Source organism: Aythya fuligula, chromosome 18, assembly GCF_009819795.1.
Source record: "Aythya fuligula isolate bAytFul2 chromosome 18, bAytFul2.pri, whole genome shotgun sequence".
NCBI lineage: Eukaryota > Metazoa > Chordata > Aves > Anseriformes > Anatidae > Aythya > Aythya fuligula.
Window position 1 is genome coordinate 1188193 of NC_045576.1, and position 18644 is coordinate 1206836.

The 18644-nt window shown below is 46.5% G+C and overlaps 1 protein-coding gene across 1 annotated transcript in view; it reads left to right on the forward strand.

Annotated features, from left to right (window-relative positions):
* The window catches only part of DNAH9 (dynein axonemal heavy chain 9), a 194174-nt gene that overhangs the window by 31626 nt on the left and 143904 nt on the right, over window positions 1-18644 (forward strand). Inside the window, exons 20-31 of the mRNA XM_032199711.1 lie at window positions 859-989; window positions 2132-2258; window positions 5229-5381; window positions 6134-6259; window positions 6919-7158; window positions 8038-8198; window positions 9284-9440; window positions 10288-10392; window positions 13540-13697; window positions 16116-16254; window positions 17467-17754; window positions 18229-18439. Coding sequence (XP_032055602.1) covers window positions 859-989; window positions 2132-2258; window positions 5229-5381; window positions 6134-6259; window positions 6919-7158; window positions 8038-8198; window positions 9284-9440; window positions 10288-10392; window positions 13540-13697; window positions 16116-16254; window positions 17467-17754; window positions 18229-18439 — 1996 coding nt within the window. The remainder of the gene's footprint in view (window positions 1-858; window positions 990-2131; window positions 2259-5228; window positions 5382-6133; window positions 6260-6918; window positions 7159-8037; window positions 8199-9283; window positions 9441-10287; window positions 10393-13539; window positions 13698-16115; window positions 16255-17466; window positions 17755-18228; window positions 18440-18644) is intronic.

Here is an 18644-nt window from a genome sequence, read left to right on the forward strand (position 1 = left end):
TGGTGTTTCTGGAGGCTGAACACCCTCAGGGTGCACCCGGGGCTGGGGGACAATGTGCCGGCGAGCACAGGATGCGTGTCTGGAGCCTCCTGCGTGGCTTGTGTGGAGGGTTCAACCCTCCAGCCAGGACTTTGCTACCATGGCTGAACACAGGTTAGCATGGAAGTGCTACCAAGAAAGGTTGGAGTTCTTTTGTGGCCTGATTTGGGAGAAAGGGAAGAGCAGAATCATTTTGAACATAGCTTTACTTATTCTTCATTGTTTAACTCCAAAAATTCAGGCACTAGGCATCGAGCATATTTGCAAGTGTGTTCCTCTGCTGCCAGCATGGGGTTTCCATGGCCCTGCTCAAGGCAAGGAAGGGCTCTGCTCTGCAAGAGTCACCATCTCCATTTCAGGGGTGGGCAGTGGGGCTCCTGCACTGTGCCAGGAGGGGAAGAGTAAACGTCCACGAAGTCAGTAGCCTTTCCCTTGAGGCAGGGTCTCTTGCTGCTATGGCCAGGGAAGCTTGATATATTATCTGAACATATGAGAAGAACCATTATGAGCAGACATTCAAAGGGGAATTCAACCCCATGAAAATGGTTGATCCTAAGCACTGACTTCTGCACAGCCACTTGATCCACGACCCCCTTGGGATATAGCGACAAGAAGGAGAATGTCTGATCGGAGGCTTGTTTTGGGTACATGAGTGGAAGATCCCTTCTGAAATGGTGGAGGGGACCCTTTCTGCACTGGGCAGGAGGGACTCTGAAGAGAATCTCTCCCTTCAGCGCAAAGACAGTACCTAGAGGATGGTGTCTTTTAACATAAAATTTGTGTTTTACCATGAATATGTCCTTCTGCGTTGCTTTTTAGGACTCCAAACGCTTTGAAGGTATTGATGTTGATTTTAAAGAACTGGCCTATGAAGCTCAGAAAACCCCAAATGTAGTTGAGGCCACTAATAAACCAGGTCTGTCCCAACAACTGGAGGACGTTCAGAGTAGGTAGGTAGAACTTCGGTCCCAGGTTTTTGTCAGAGACTGGGATCAGCTCTAATAGGTTAATTTAACCTGTGCTCTGAGGCTTTCTTCTTAGACTGTGCCGCGTTGTTTGCATTCACAAGTCACAGCACTTCTGATCTTTCTTGAGTCCTTTTATTTGTGATTCATCACACTGAAGCCCCCATAGTGGAGTCTGGCTTTGTGTACATGCAAATTCTCATCCGTATTGATGAGAAGCGTATTGATTTGCACACATACAAAGGTAGGCATACAGCAGGTTTGAATAACACATGGCCTTTACTGCCACCCCAAAAACAGTGTCTTAAATATCTGCTTAGCAGTCCAGGCAGGAATATCTGCAGCAGAGCTGAGCCCATGTTCTTTAATTTACAAAATTATCTCTGCATGTATACCCTTGGCACATGGTATAGCTAGACTCCCTGAGAAATACCTTACTGTCCTGAGATGGATATGCTTCTCACTTAACATATGAGCTAGTCTGGCTGGAACACACTGAAAGCTTAATATGATAGCTATTTTGTCGGTAATAACTACCCTCTTAAAACAAAGGTTTTTCTTTTTTAATCAGATAAAGTCAGTGCTCCTCACAGAAAACTAGCTGCATGTTATTTATGAAGTTTGTAAGCTCCGCAGCAGTTTAGCATGTAAACACTGAAAGATTTATTTTAGGTTGGAGCGAACAAATTTTCTTTCAGGCTTCATGAATACAAAAAGCTGACTAGGTTTGAATAAGACTTTAAAATACAGCTTGTTAGAATAAAAGCAGTTATAGAGACTTTTATCCCAGTGTGAAATCACCTGTGGAAATTAGGAGCTTGTCTAAAACAGCAAGTCAGACTGCAAACGCTTTCCAGCTTCTTCCACTTCTGTTTTTGCTTTTTTGTGAGGCTCCTCTGGCTCCTAGGCTGTTTGACTGTTGGTAGCAGGGAGAGGTCTGTGAGTTTCCAGGTGCTATGATGTCCTGTTAAGGAAGTGCTTTAGAGGACCAGGCCACAGGTTCAGCTCATGTCTGCATTCCTCCATGGGAGGGGAGAATCTGCTTGATAACCTAAACTGCAGTATGAAATACGAAGGGATATTTATCTGCCTGTCCTGGGTTTTATTCATCTGCTTTGTTTCTTCAGGCTGTCTCTGTGTGAGAAGGCTTTGGCTGAATATTTGGACATGAAGAGGTTGGCCTTTCCCAGATTTTACTTCATTTCTTCTGCGGATTTATTGGATATTCTTTCCAATGGCACCAACCCGCAGCTGGTAAGCCTTGCTCTGTGTCGCCTTTGCATTTTCCAACTGCCAGTAGTGTTACAGTGGAAGACACCATCCTGGAACTCTCTTGTAGCTTATCCTTTGAGTGCTTTTCCTAACCCTGGCTCACTTGTTTAATAATTATTTCACAGCTAGCTGTCATCTGTCATATAAGGCATAAAGCTGTACGAGAATGTCCAAAGGAGGGCTACGAAGATGATGAGGGGTCTAGAGGGGAAGATGTATGAGGAGCGGCTGAAGTCCCTGGGTTTGTTCAGTGCAGAGCAGGCTGAGAGGAGGCCTCATGGCAGCCTGCAGCTCCCTCACAGGGAGCGGAGGGGACAGGAACAGGACCCGAGGGAACGGCATGGAGCTGGGACAGGGAGGACAGTAGTTGGACTTAATGCTTCTGTGTCCCTCCCAGCTCAGGATATTCTGTGATTGTCTGAAAGTCAATGCACACTGCGTTGTCTGATGTAGCCCTGGTGATACTTGTGGGTTGTTCTGAAAGCACTGCACACAGCAGAGCTTGTTGATGTTTCTGATGGTGCAAAACTGTTGTTTTTGTTTGTGCTGGGATACGGTTAGCTTAGAAGAAACCCTTGTTCTTGAAGATCTCAGCCAAAACTTGTTGCTGACCTTGGACTTTGAACCTGGGATGCCACCCTTCAACTGCTGTTGAAAGAGCTGCAGACTGGGCATTCAGATGTGGAAATGTTGACAGCTAACGCCATCCTGGAGAGGTCCCTTTTTCAGGCTGAAAAGGCATTTGCTATTCAGCCACTTCTTCCTTTCCCGGGTGCAAAGGCCTTTTGGGGTGTCCTCATTAGAGGTGAAGGGAAGAGCATGAAACCAAAGAGGCAAGACAGCTGGTGGCTGAACAGTGAGTGGCCATGGCCAAGGCCAGCAAATAGAACTCCTGGGTTGCTGTCCATACCTGCATGCCTCTGGGCTCAGGTGTAGTGTCTGACCTCCTGTGCTGGAGTTCTGGTCTTTCTGACCAAGGCAGCTTACCTCCTCCAGCCTGAAGGATGCAGCCATGGGGATGCTGCCTGAATGCCAGGTATGGGGAAATCACTTGCAGTGCACCATTCCTCCTGTCAAACTTTGGTTTCTGGATCAGCCTGTGGAATAACTTCTTGTAACCTTAGGAAATGACCTGACTGTGTTCTTGCCAGCATTCCCCAGATAAGCACAGACTCCTCCTCTCCCACAGTGGGCATAATTCAGAGGATTCAGTCCCGAGAAGACCTGCATAAGTTTTTCCATACAGAGTGTAGTGATGTTAGGGTTAATTATTAGTGCTATGGGAGCCACTGTCAGGAAGCTTCAGCTACTTTGTCTGGTAGTGCTGTGTTCTGTCTGGCCTTGCTTGGGACGCATTATTTGTCCCAAGCTTGGTTTATCAAACTGATCAAAATATTTGCAGCAAATGAAGAGTGTTGGATACAAAATAAATACTTTATTCCATCCTTCAGTAGTGGATAATCTCACCTTCTCTATGCTTTCCATCTAATTAGGAATGTGAATGTATGCACAGAGCAGGGGTCTGTACATGCATTTGGAAATGTTGCTGTTTTTCACTAGCCTTTACCACTGCTTATTATCTGCCTCTGCTGCTGGGTAATTTCAGCCCTCAGAGCATCACAAATACATAGTTGATTGATGCTTAAAATGGAGAGGAAAATAAAAATGCAGGAAACAAAAGATACTATGTCAAAATGCTCCATGGGGTAAGAAGAAATTCCTGGTGTTTTCTCTGTTATTTGAATCTATTTGCAATAACATCAAAGTAAATGTCAAGTAGGATCATACATGGATACATTCTCAGCCTTTCCACTGTAGTTTCAAAGTCTGATCGTTCCTAAAGGAGGATTAAATACATAATGCTATTATTCTCTTGAACTGGATATTGAACTTGCGTGGATTCAGGTGTATTCAGGGCTGCTTTGGCAGGATTATAGCAAGTACTGGAGTATGTCCGAAGCTGTGCAGACTGGCCCATATGGGAGTGCATAGTGGGGATGTGTGAGCAGAAATTTCTAGATGTAAGAAAAGTTTTCTGTGGTTTATTTAAGATTTGAAAGGAGAGATGTTTATCTTGGGAGTTAGTGAGTGGCAGCTTCTTCCTGGAAGTAATCAGTAGTCAGGATTTGTCCCTGCTTGAAAATGCATAAGAAGAATACTGAGATATGTCAGCCTGCAGGTTGTAAGAGGGAGTGCTGTAATTTTTTGTGAGTCAGGGAGTCAGAATTAAATGGATAAGTCCACCCATCTTTCTCTGAAAGCATTGGCACATTAGGCTTCAGCACACCAGGCATCTCAGGCTGTTCTCATCTCATCCCACCTGTGGGAGTTTGCCTGGGCTCCATCTCCCCATCCCTGGCTGTCCTTGAGAGAGGCATCTCCTCTCTGGGACTGCTTTGTGGGCTGACCCTTGCTGGGAGAACAACAGCCCTAGGAGAAGCCTGCCTTTGTTGGCAGTGGTGTGTGACATGCAGCGATTTACTTTGGTAGTGATCTGGAAGAAGTGCTGGTGATCTGCTCAGCTCTCAGAAGGCAAGTGCTGATGCTGAGAGCCTACAGCAGCAATTCTGGCCCCTCCCTGCTGACTTTTCAAACTTAACCAGGTGTGAACAGAACAGGGTTCAATTATTCTTTTCCTTCTGGAAGAGCTCTTTTGGTCAAAATGGGGATTTCCTAAAAGGTGTGGGCTGAATGGGATATTTCTCAGTGGAAAAATGTGTTTTATTAAGGCATGTCTGCTTACTAAATCAAGGAGAAATAGATGTAGATGTTAGGAGGAACAAGAGGCTTGTGACCCTGGCCATGCATGAAAAGTTGTGGTCCTACCGAGACATCCAACAGCATGCTTTTTGAGTATGACTCTGCTTGTAAAGTGTGTATGATGATGGCCATTCTGCTTGTCCCGTCTTGATCACTTTATACAATTCTTTCAATTATACATTCTTTTTGCAGGTACAACGTCATCTTTCCAAACTCTTTGACAACCTGGCCAAGATGAAATTCCAGATGGACTCTGAGCAAAAGCCAACCAAGATTGGCCTGGGAATGTACAGCAGAGAGGAGGAATATGTCAGCTTCAGCGGACACTGTGACTGCAGCGGGCAGGTCAGAAGGAAACCTTGTGCATCAGAACTGTCTGGTGGGGTCTGCTCTCCCACCCCTTATTTGGACTTCTGTCACCAAGATGGGGTAGAGCTTCAGTACTCTTCCTTTGTGAGACAAAGGCTGGAAGAGGTGGTTGTGTAACTTTACTCCTTCTTACTCCACAGCCTCACTGTGGTTAGGTTTTCACTGAAGTAAGGCATAGGCATTGCAGTCCGCAGTCATATGAAATTTAAGAATCCCATTATTGCTCAGCTAATGTGTTCCTGCAGTTGCACCTTTCTGCATGGACTGTTACAGGAAGCTGGAGTGTGTATCAGTCACTGAACTCCACAGAGATGGAGCTTGCTGAATTTATACTATCTTCTCTGGGAGGACTTAGTCTTTGAAATACTAATTTCAGAAGAAATCTTGTTTGCTAGTTCAGCAGCAGCTTTTTCTGCTGCTGGGAGATTGTGCCCACGTCCTAGGTGTGATTCTTTTCATGGCCTGGAGGTGGAACATGCTGTTCCACTCATCGGTGGAGTTCATTTTGGTTTCTTCTATAGCTGGAGTTCAAGTAAAATCTGCCTGTCATTGTTAGAGTCTACACATGCCAATCCTGTAGTAATGGAATCATTTAAGTCAACTGAGTCTGAATGAGGCTGAGGGATGGCTAACTCAAGAGTTGAGATGCTTGTGCCATTCTGTATCTTCACTAATTGCCAAAAATGCTTAAAAGCAGATGTGTTACTGTGATTTTATCTCCTCTCCAGGTTGAGGTCTGGCTGAATCACGTACTGGACAGCATGAGGGCTACAGTTAGAGACGAGATGACGGAAGCTGTATCAGCTTATGAGGAGAAGCCAAGGGAACAGTGGCTCTTTGACTACCCTGCCCAGGTATCTGCTGCTGTTCACCTCTTCTCAGGCTGGTGCATGGGAAAGGCAGCTCTGGGCTTCCCCTTCAGTCCTACCCTTCCCATCTTATAGAAATGTCTTCTAGCTGTGAGTGGGGGGTGTTCCTGGTGTCCACTGTGCTGTCCAGGAGGGATGGAGGTTAAGTTGTCCTTTATCCTGTCAATCTCCTGATGGATTTTCCAGGCTGATCCCCATGCAGGTAAAATACACATTTGGTTGGGTTACATATCTCATGGGCTTGAGCAGTGGCTATTTCACCCTGTGAGTCAAAGAGAAGTTTATATGCCCAGCAAAGGAAAAAGGTGCAACAGGAAAATGAATCGTGAGGTCTAATGAGAGGAAAGAGCTACTCACTTGCACCTTTGGCAGCCTCGTGGTATCCAGCTCTTCCTTGTCTGCTGTGTCTGGCATGCAAAAGGTGCTCACTTACAAATAAGTAGCTGCTAAATATGTCTGTATCATTGATATGCTTTAAATGAATATCATAGGGCAGGTCCCTGTTATCCTGTCTGTTATGAATACTGTATCAAAAATATTTATTTTCATGTCATGGATACTTCTTCTTTGATCTCCCCATGAGACACTCAAATGTAAGGAAGTTCTGCTGTTTTCCTTGATACTGAGTCAGCCCTTTTCCCTAGGTGGCTCTTTCCTGTACCCAAATTTGGTGGACGACCGAGGTTGGGATTGCCTTTGCCAGGGTGGAGGAAGGCTACGAGAATGCAATGAAGGAATATCACAAGAAGCAAGTGACCCAGCTGAACACCCTTGTAACCATGCTGATTGGGCAGCTCTCCAAGGGTGACAGGCAGAAAATCATGACCATATGCACCATTGATGTCCACGCTCGGGATGTGGTGGCAAAGATGATAGCGCAGAAGGTTTGTGTTTGCAGCTCAGCATGGTCCTGGTCTCATTATTAGAGTGGGGTTTAAGGGAAGGATGGACCAACCACAAGCCGTTCAACTCACTGCCTCAGTGGGAGATAGAGGGCTGATTTTACTTTGGCAGCGTTTATGGTGAGGAGGCAGAACGCCTCTGTCAGCCATGCAGTGCTGCTCTGCATCAGGACCCTGCAACACAGAGGGTCTGCTCATAACTGCCACAGACTCATGCCAGGAGTGAAAGCGTGGCCCTAGGCCCTTGTGCCCAGGCACATGTTGTCTGGCAGTGGCATCATGCTGGGAAGCTGCTGGATGTGGTCTCAGTTATGGATTTAAAAGGTCAGAAAAAGCATTCAGGCTTTCTGCTTTGTAGCCTTCTTGATCTGGTGTGGGGCCACAGGGACTCCTTCAGGTCTCCCTTTGTCCTGCACACCTTTTGTGCCAAATGTCTAGCCCTGTAGCTGGATGGGAAGGGGTCCTGCATGCACTGGGTTTTGGCTCCACTCCCAGCCTCCATGTGTCCTCTCAGAGGCAGCCAGCCTGCTCACAGAGCTTCTGGCTCCAGGGGCTCAGCTTGGCTTGGTGGTGCCTGGGCCCAGTTTGCAGTAAAACTGTCCATCTCCTGGTGGCCTGACTGCCAGTTGTGCAGAGAGCACTGGCCATGGGCGTCTTTGTCTCCTGTCCCCAGCCTGTTTCCCTGGTGCTGTCTGCGGCCCCTTCCTCGTCAAGACAGCCTCTGCTCCTGCTCTTACTCTGTTTGCTTTATAAGATCCTCTTCACAGCTTGCTGCTTCTGAAGTCTCCTCTTCAGAAGTCTTTACGTGCTGCTCTTGGCATCCCTGGCCTTCCTGTGATGGTGCTTGTGGTTGTGTTGCAGGTGGACAACGCGCAGGCGTTTGTTTGGCTGTCGCAGCTCCGGCACAGATGGTCAGACGAGGAGCGTCACTGCTTTGCCAACATCTGTGACGCCCAGTTCCTCTACTCCTACGAATACCTTGGCAATACCCCTCGGCTTGTGATCACTCCGCTGACCGACAGGTAGGTCCCCAGGCACAGCTGGGCTTCGCCATGCAGTCAGACACAGTTGCCAAACATGGATGGGTTTAGATTTGACACCCACGTCCATTTTGTTCTTTCTCCATGTCCCAGTAATCTGGTGGCAGAGCTTTAACTCTCACCTGATTTGTGATTTGATGGTAGTACCTGCTAGGGTATCTGTGCCTCAGTTACTGGGGTGGGATTATCTCACAGATTAAGATGCTCACCTGTGGGTGTTTGCCTTTGCATGGGATGTCCATGCTATTTAATTGGTGGTTCTAGAAAACTTTTTTTCCTATCTTGAAGTAGACACCTACTGCTTGGTTCAATTGTCACAATGGGGGCACCTAGAGTGATTTGAGATGCTCTGCAATGTTCTAGCTGTCTTCCAGCTGTCAATCCAGAAACACTCAAGTCTTCTGTGGACCCTGGGTCACATCTTCCCACCCTGTGACATCTCAGTGGCCAGGAGCACCTCAGGTGGCTCAGGCCAACCGTATTAGCCAGCTGAGCCAAGACCCTGTGTATCATCAGGTTTTGACCATATTGACTGCAACTCTGTGGATTATACAGGGAGTACAGGCACTGTGTGTGTGGGCACCTTCCTGGTGTCTGCCATCAGCATGACAGAGGAGCTTTGGGGCTTGCTGCAGCGTTGTGTGGGACCATTACTAGGCCGTCTGAGTAGATTTCTGCAAGTCACAGGGAATGGGATGCTCTGGGCTGGATAGCACTGGACAGCAAGAGGAAGAGCTTTCAGAAAAACCAACCTTTTCCCATGCTGTGTGGGATATGCCCAATATCAATGATCGTTATGGGGTTTCAAAGAAAGCTCAAGTCTGGACATGAAGACCCATCAGCAGACTGTGGTGGAAGACGATGTTTCTCTTAGAGAAAACAGAACCAGGCAGAGGTGGTACAGGAGGAGCTTTAGCTTGCACATGCACTCTGCGCATGTATTGCTTTGCAGAACAAATGATCTCCTGGGTGCACTATCTCAGTCCCATTGCTCTGCACCCCAACAGTGACCTGTAGGACCAAGTCTCAGTCTTGTTCTTTTCTCCCTTCACCTTTTGCTGTGAAAGATGTTACATCACCCTGACGCAGTCACTGCACCTGACCATGAGCGGAGCACCTGCAGGCCCTGCAGGCACTGGCAAGACAGAGACTACTAAAGATTTGGGGCGAGCCCTAGGCATCATGGTGTACGTGTTTAACTGCTCCGAGCAGATGGACTACAAGGTACTGCTCCCCCCTTTGCTACAGTGCTGTTACGTTGGACTGGGGATGTTTGGGGCCTGATGAAACCAAAGGACTGAGAGTAATCCAGCTGAGATCACTCTGGTCCACCACCTCTTCTCAGATCTCTGCTATGTTCTTTTCTGTTGAACTCCTTCTTCTTTTCCCGTTTCTTTTCTAAGACTTGCATGCAGTTCTTTGGGAGGCAGAACCCTGAACTGTGATCTCTGCCTCATTACACCTTTCACTTCCCTTTTGGAGTTAGATTTTCATCTGAAATGCTTCAAAAATTTTGGCCTGTTCAGTTGAGACTGAGGCTGTGCTACTACCTTGGCCCTGGTCATTTCTCCCCATCGTGTTCCTGGCATCAGAAGGAACCTGGCCTGGCTTTTTCAGGATCCTTTGCCAGAATAAAGGGAAAGCCTGCTGAAACTTCAGTCACTGCAGAATGTTGGATCATCAGGTTGAGTTTTGCTCTCTGCTGGTCTGGCATGGTACAGTGATTTTGGTAGCCTCAGATCATATTTTATTCAGCTTATGGGCTCTCCCAGGAAGTAGGGCCATAAGTAATTCAGCACAGGTGACCTTTAAATGAAACTAGTGCACAGATATATCGAGAAAGTGCAATTAGCAAATCAAGTGGCAAACTGTGCAGAGCTATAAATATTATAATTGAGTTGTGCCTGCTGTTCCCATGCACTTTTCTGAATACTCACAATAGACTGTAAATAGCTATAAATAAACAGGCTGGGAAATAAAATCTTTATTTATTTATTTATTTTCTTCTGGAGTTGCTTCCATTTGTAATTTCATTCTTGTAAGTTTGTATTTTTTTATTTTTATTTTCCAGTCTTGTGGGAATATTTACAAAGGCCTTTCCCAGACAGGAGCCTGGGGCTGCTTTGATGAGTTTAACAGGATCTCAGTTGAAGTCCTTTCTGTGGTGGCTGTACAGGTGAGTGGAGAAATGCTCATAAAACAAACAAACAAACAAACAAAAACCGCAAACAAGACAGAACCATGTTGTATTCTTCACAGTGAGAGTAAATATGGAAAGTGCGTTTTGCTGGTTTCACAGTTCGGTGTGTAGGCAGGTGAGGGATTATATCCCAAGATTAATCACATGAATATTACAGCACTGACAAAATGTAGCAGTAATATGCTGAAAACATTTTTGTTGCTTCTTCTCCTTCCTACAATTATAGCATTTGTGTTGAGACAATTCTTTATAGCACCTTTTTCCAGATCAGTATGCACTGTGGCTCTGTACATAGTCTTCCTGAGGAAGACACTTGTATCATTAACATGCTGTGAGATAATTGTAGCACATCATTTCAGGGGGGAGAACTGTGTTATGGCTATTCAATCTGCCATGCAGGGAATAATTTTCATGGAGGAGAGGGGGATGTTTGGGACTAATCCATGATCTGCTGGACTTCCTGGGGGTTACTTATGGCCTTCAGTCAGGCACAACTTGTGAATCATATGTGACAAATAGGAATATATCGAAGATAACAAAATTCATGCTAACCTGTCACCAAGACTCTGCAGTCTGTTCTCCTTTGTTTTCATGTGGATGTAGGTTTCATTTCAGTATCTGTCATGAGAGCATGATGAAATGTGTACAGAAGGCATTCCCAGCTGAGTGCCACAGTTCTTAGAAGGAAAGCCTGCAGCCCCATGGGTGCATCTTGGTGCATGCCCATGCTGATGTGGGACAGGTGATACTTAGGAATTGGAACCCCCGGCAGATCTGCAGCCTTGCTTGATGTGCTTGCCTCAGATACACTGAGACTATGGAGTTAAAATTCAGAGAGGGCTACTTGATCTGTACGTGGTTATACAGAGGAGTTTTCCCTAAAGGATGGTTTCTTGTCTCCTTCTTAGTTTAACTTGTTAAGTTCATTTAATTGTTGAGTCCTATATAAAGCACATATAAAGCAGCCCTGAGAGAGGGTCCGAAAAGGAGACTGTCCTCCCCATCATGCTGGGGAGTTCTGTTCTCTTGTGCTTATATGTATTCTGGCACTTTGCGTCATCCTCCTCCTCCCCTTACTGGCCAATGAGGAAATCTGGAATTATTTTACATGGAGGGAAGGATGGTATGAGGAGAGGCTTTCTGCATGCTGCTCATTTGTACCCGGTGAGTGGTGAAGGAGCATCGAGGGGAAGCACTGCAGGTGTGAATCCCCTCTGGCAGGGGCTGAAATCTGGGACAGTGTGGCAAAAACCACTGGGCATCAGGGTGAGAGCAGGCCCTGCTGCTTCTCCTGGCACTTGCTTCAAAGGTGAGAGCTGTGTCTGGATGTTGTCCAGATCCTATCCAGATCCACTGATGTCCTCTGAAAACACCAGGGAGGGATGTGTGTGCAGAAAGGCTGTCTGGATAACCTGTAGCTTCCAAACTCCAAACAAGAGTTTGGGTGGAGAGAGGGGGCTTGGTTGCACTGTCCAGAATGAGACAGTTCTGACACTGGCAGCACTGAAAATTTTGAACCTCAGGGAACTTTATTGTGAAAAACTGGGATAATTAAAGATTTAAGTTCTGGACCCAAGTGTCAGTTGAGTGCAGGGTTTTAGGATCCCAGTGTTTGACTGAGGTGCAGAATTCTTCCTAGACTCCCTTTTGGACTCAATTTTTTAGAAAAAAGATCTAGAACCCAGAAGTTTCTATACTCTTGTAGGTGTTTCATCCAGAGACATTCTGAACCCCTCTATGGACTCTTCACTCTTCTCGTCTTCCTCTCAGTCTTGATTAGTACCTTATGTGACATCCTAAAGAAGCTCCAGGCGGGTACAGGAGTTTGTGTGTCTTTCCCTCAATTTCTCTTCCATCAGATTCTAGTTTAAAGTTGTCATTGAAAGAAAGTCTTTGAGGATCTTAAAATAAAAGGGGAAGCTGAACAAAAGAAGCCCAGCTATGACTCAACTGCTAATGATTCTCTCGCTCCTGGCTGGAGCACCGCATCTGAAGAAAGCAGCACGGCTGTCATTCCATCAACGTGTCTCCTGGCTGCTATTAGGAGTGTAACCATGGCGATGTTTAATTGGCTGTCTTAGTCATGCAGCTAATGTCGATATGGTTCCTTACAGGAAAAAAAAAAAATCGATTAATTGCTTAACTTTAAGATAGCAAACATTAGTAAGGTTAGAGTGGTGAAAATAGATTTCTCCCTTGCTAAAGTTCTATTTGCCAAAAGATGATCTAGCTTTAATAAACTCAATCTCTTTGGAAGGTGAGGAATGAGAACAAAACTGCAATCAAGCAAATGAAAAAGATTATAATATTAGTGGGCGAAGGTAGCAGGGGAAGCCTTCTGCCTTGTGGTTTTGGTTTAAATTAAGCATGTGATGTCTCGAAATCTTAACAAGTGATATAAAGCTTGCTTGGTGTAAAGAGGCCGGGTTTATTGGGAAATGCTGCTCCTTTTCTGGGCCTAGCATTTTAGTCAAGGGGCAGGACAGGCACAGGAGGGTTTTGGGATGCCCTGAAGACACCTGAGTGTGGGGCAGAGGAATAGGGTGAAGTGTTGAGCCCGTGTTGTGTCAGACTCTTGGGACTGCGCTGGGGTGTTGGCTGTGTTGTGGGGGTGTGGGCAGCCCCATTTTTTTCTTGGTGTCTGGTCTCCTGCTAGGCAAGGAAGTTGAAAGACGTGACTTGGCTGTTAGTGGGGTTTTTGCTATAAGATGTGCTGAGAAGTCGTGGCTGATGTCAAAAGCCTGGGTGAGGTGCAGGTGGCTTTGGGGGCATTTTATACTCCTGGGCTGTTCATGTGGACCCATGTTCCCCAGTGCCTTTTGGAACAATGGTACAGATTCTTGCAGCTCCTTTGCACTTTGCCCAGACTCTTCAGTTCTCTCCGCTTTGACTGTGATGGGAGATTGATACTGGCACACAGATTTACTCCAGTGTATAAAGATTTATAGAGTTGGTTAAAAAAAAAAAAAAAAGAGGGGTGGGGGTGAAGGATGGGGGGAACAGTGACAAGCCCTGTCTGTTATGGGGCCAAGTGTCAGGAAAGCAGTACTGTCTTCTGATGTGTCTTCTGATGTTTTTTTTCATACCTGAAAATAACTACTAAAATTTTGCCTTGGTTCCTAGGTAAAGAGTGTGCAGGATGCAATAAGGGAGAAGAAGAAATCCTTCAATTTTCTTGGAGAAGACATTAACTTAGTACCTTCAGTAGGTATTTTCATCACCATGAACCCTGGTTATGCAGGGCGAACTGAGCTACCTGAGAATTTAAAAGCTCTATTTAGGTGAGTCTGGGTTTCATGACTAGCATAAGACTGGCAAAAATTGTTTTTTTGGGATGAAGAATCATAGAATGGTTTGGGATGGAAGGGACCTTAAAGATCATCTAATTTCAACCCCCTGCCATGGGCAGGGACCCCTTCCACTAGACGAGGTTGTTCCAAGCCCCATTCAGCCTGGCCTTGAACACCTCCAGAGATGGGGCTTCTCTGGGCTACCTGTTCCAGTGCCTCAGAGTAAAAAGTTTCTTCCTTACATCTAATCTAAACCTGCCCTCTTTTAGTTTAAAGACATTACACCTTGTCCTATCACACTTCCTGACAAGAAGTCCCTCTCTGTCTTTCCTGTAGGCATCCTTTAGGTACTGGAAGGCCACTATAAAGTCTCCCAGGATTCTTTTCTTCTCATAAAGAGAAGACTTTTCTCAGGCTAAATAACCTGAATTCCCTCAGCCTGTCTTCATAGGAGAGGTACTCCAGCTCCATGATCATCTTTGTGGGCCTCCTCTGACTTGTTCTAATACTTCCATGTCCTTTAATACTGGGAGCCCCAGAGCTGAATGCAGGGCTCCAGGTGGGGTATGATGAGAGCAGAGCAGAGGGGGACAATTCCTTCCTTTGCCACACTGGCAGTGCTCCTTTTGATGCAGCCCAGGGTGCAGTTGGCTTTCTGGGCTGCATGAGCACATTGCTGGCTCATGTAGAGCTTCTCGTCTACCAACGCCCCCAGGTCCTTCTCCACCCAGCCTGGATTTGTGCTTGGGATTGCCCTGACCCAGATCCAGGACCTTGTCCTTGGCCTTGCTGAACCTCGTGAGGTCCGCACAGGCCCACCTCCCAGCCTGCCCAGGCCCCTCATGACGGCAGCCCTTCCCTCCAGCACATCGACCGCACCACGCAGCTCAGTGGCATCAGCAGACTTGCTGAGGGTGCACTCAGTTCCCCTGTCCATATCCCTGACAAAGATATTAAACAGTGCCGGTCCCAGTGCTGACCCCCGAGGAACACCACTTGTTACTGATTTCCACCTGCACATTGAGCTGTTGACTGCAACTCTCTGAGTGAGACCATCCAGCCAATTCCTTACCCACCAAGTGCTCCATCAAAAAAATCCATGTGTCTCCAATTTAGAGACAGGTGTATCATGGGGGACAGTGTCAAATGCTTTGCACGACTCCAGGAAGATGATGTCAGTTGCTCTTTTCCTGTCCACCAATACTGTAGGCTTGAGTTTGTTTTTGTGGGGAAATGCATTGGGGATTCACAGATTTCTACCTTGCACAAGAAGCCAGGGTCTGTGAATACAGAGGCAGGGAAAGTGAGCTGTGTCCCTTGCAATGGTAAAGTCCGTGCATGACCTGATTTACAGGAGTAGTCCTGGAAGATAATGCTGTACATTCACTGCCCTCTTATGTCTGCAAACCAGCTCCTCATTTGCAGTAAACAAAGGCTGTTGTTGCCTTTTCTCTCATTTTTTGTACCTGAATATGGTGAAAGCACAGCCTTGGTCCTTCAGCTGGACAGGGCATGATCATTTATTTGCTTCCCTTGCACTTAACTGTGGAACAACATTCCCAGATGGCCACATCTTCTGTGTGCTTTGCTCTGGGATTCATTATCCCACTTGCTTTGTTACCACACGTCTCTCCATGAGCTTTCACAGCCATTTCCCTAGCAGCAAATTTCTTGGACATGTGGTTGGTGGGCCTGCACAGGGCTCTCACTCCCGTTTCCCTTCCCCTCCAGCTCCCACACTAGCACTACTTGTACTGGGAGAGACCCATCCTGTTTCAGGAGCAGTGCTAAGACTTTGCATAAGGTGGGGGAGAGGCCCCAGTCTGTGTCAGTCTGTAAATTCCTTGGCCAGGCCACCGTTTTTGTCCTTTCCCAGGTATCACACATATAATTCACTGTTGCTGATTCAGGCAGTGCTGCCAGCATTTGGTATTCTATCCAGCAGGATAAGACTGTTGCCTGGAAAGGCAATCTTGATTCATTTTAATAGAGAGGCTTCAACAATAGTATTTTCTTCTGAGTACTGTGTTTTTCCTTCATCAGTGCTTGCACAGGTGTTTTCACGTGAACTTAAAGGCAAGCTCATGTTTCAGCTCAGAACAGAGCTCAGAGAAACCCAGCAAGAGCTGGACAGGCAGCTCCTGTGCCATAGGGATTGGCATAAGCAGCAGTATAGAATTAGAGAATCATTGGGTGGTTTGGGTTGGAAGGGACATTAATGTCATCTAGTTCCAATCCCCCTGCTGTGGGCAGGGACACCCTGTAGTGTAGGCTTTATATTTTGCATGTATCCTCTGAATTCAAGCCCACACAAGTCCTCACTAATATTGGCAGCTGATTGTTCCTGTTCCTTAGAAGACCTGCAGTCAAGAAATATTTGTTCTGCACTGTTTTCTCTCCTGTCTCTAGGCCATGCGCGATGGTTGTGCCAGACTTTGAGCTGATCTGTGAAATTATGTTGGTGGCTGAGGGATTCATTGAGGCCCGAGCATTAGCCAGGAAGTTCATTACTCTGTACCAGCTCTGCAAAGAGCTCCTGTCCAAGCAGGTGAGCCCACTTCTGTGTCTGGACAGTTCAATGAAGCATCTTGATCTTCAAAGTCACCAGGAACAAAGTGCTTTGCCATTTCAGCTCTGTGGCTCAAGCTTCTCAGCTTTTCTTTAATGGCTGTGGTTGTGCTGGCAGCTGGGAGAAGGTTTGTGATCAAATTGTTTTACTAGGGGATCTGCAGGGACGTAAGTACTTGACCAGCTGTATTACAGTGAGAGATTTTTCTTGGGGTTCAAATGATACCATGTTTGGGGTAGTGTTCATTGACCCTTTGCTTTCCAGTCTGTTAGTTCCTATTGATTCTCCTTCCTGCGATGGTTTTATGATGTCTGTCCCTCTCTGAGTTCAGCCTCATGGTTCCCTGTCTTGTCAGATGTTGACCAAGTAGGGTTGCTTTCAGTGCAAAGCTCTAATTAGATTGTTCTTTGTCATCATTTGTATAAATTGAAGCTGGGTCCAGAGAAGAACTGAATCGGGACTCCAGGTGGAAAACTTGACTGTGGCTGTGCCAGCATGAGGCCTGGGGAAGTGCCTGGTTACAGAAACTTTGTGCTCTGTCTCAGAGGGCTTGGTGGAAACTGTGGTCTGTCACTCGGAACAGTCAGGTGTTGCGTTGTGCTCTGAAGGGTGCTAACAAAGCAGGAATATAAAGAGATGCTTGTTGGCTTTGGATCTCTAATGCCTCTCCGTGGTCCTTTTTCAGCAATGACCTCACTGGCCCTGCTCAGTGGGCTGCATCTGGAGCCTGATGTGACCAATGTGGTAATCTTGTGGAGAAACCTGGGTATCTGGGACCTCATAATTCACTAACAAGCCTTTCACCTGGGTAGCTTGTGCAAATCCAGCTTGGGCTATCATGGGTCTGGCTGGCCATGCTTTAGCTGTGTTGTCATTTAGGTGAAACAAATTGCGTAGCTCTTGCTTAGTGTACGTCCTACTGCTGTTTTTACTGCTAGCTCTGAGCCCACATGGTGGTAGGAACAGCTGAGCTGTCTGACTCTTTAATACTGCCCCTGACAGGAATCTCAGCTACTGAAATGGAAATCAGGTTACTCAGGCTGGAGGAGATCTCTGGCTGCAATGCAAATAACAGATTTGGATGTATTTCCCTTGCCAGCTTGTCTGGCCATTTGGAGCTGCTGGGTCTTCCCCCCGCACAGTGGTGTGCTGTCTAAGCATAAATTCATCCCTCCTTTTTCTCCTGTGTAGGATCACTATGACTGGGGCTTGCGGGCTATCAAGTCAGTGCTAGTTGTTGCTGGCTCCCTCAAGCGAGATGACCCAGAGCGACCTGAAGATCAAGTTTTGATGCGCTCTCTTCGTGACTTCAACATCCCCAAGATTGTGACTGATGATGTACCGGTGTTTATGGGGCTGATTGGGGATCTTTTCCCCGCGTTGGATGTGCCTCGGAAACGTGACCTGAATTTTGAGTCTTTTGTGAGGCAGGCTGTGTTGGACCTCCGACTGCAGGCTGAGGACAACTTCGTGCTCAAAGTAAGACCAAGCGATCTTCTGCCATACCTACATCTCCATCAGGTCATATGGGTTTTCTCAATCGTCTTTGCTTCTACAGAGAGAGCTCTGTGCAATATTCTCCTTGCTGACTGACCTTGATGGAGGACGCAGTGTACTATGATGGTTTTGATGTATTCATGCCTGCCAAAAGACAGCACTGACTCACTCCCTGAGTTTACAAAGAGGCTAACCCTTGTAGCTTCATGACAGCATGGCCTCTGGAGAGCAGAGCCTTGTCAGCTAATGGCTGAGAGATGAAAATACTGGTGGAGGTTTGACTGCAGGCTGAAGTTTTCACCCATTGTGATTAGAGTGGCTATACCAAACTCAAGGCCAAATTGATTTGTGCATCTTGGTCACACCTCTCTAAACTAAAAGTCCAATGGGATCTGCTTTGTAGAGCTGATCTGTAATATGGCATATTTGTATGAAATTTGGCCATGTTTTTCTCAGGTGGTGCAGCTGGAGGAGCTGCTGACAGTCCGGCACTCTGTCTTTGTGGTGGGTAAAGCAGGCACAGGCAAGTCCCAGGTGATGAGATCTCTGCACAGGACTTACCAGATAATGAAGCGACGGCCTGTCTGGACAGACCTCAACCCTAAAGCAGTCACCAATGATGAGCTTTTTGGGATCATTAACCCAGCAACAAGAGAATGGAAAGATGGTGAGTGTATTTTCATCCCTGAATCTGTAGGAAAAGAAGGAATTATTACTATTTTTTTTTTAAATGAACTGTTTGAGCAGCAGCCAGATGACTGGTTCTTTGTGTACAGGTCTCAAAGCCTGCTTCTCTGCTGCTCACACCCACATGAGAGTTTGTGGTTGAAAGGATTTATAGGATGTTTTAGCTATTTGATCTTCAAATGGGA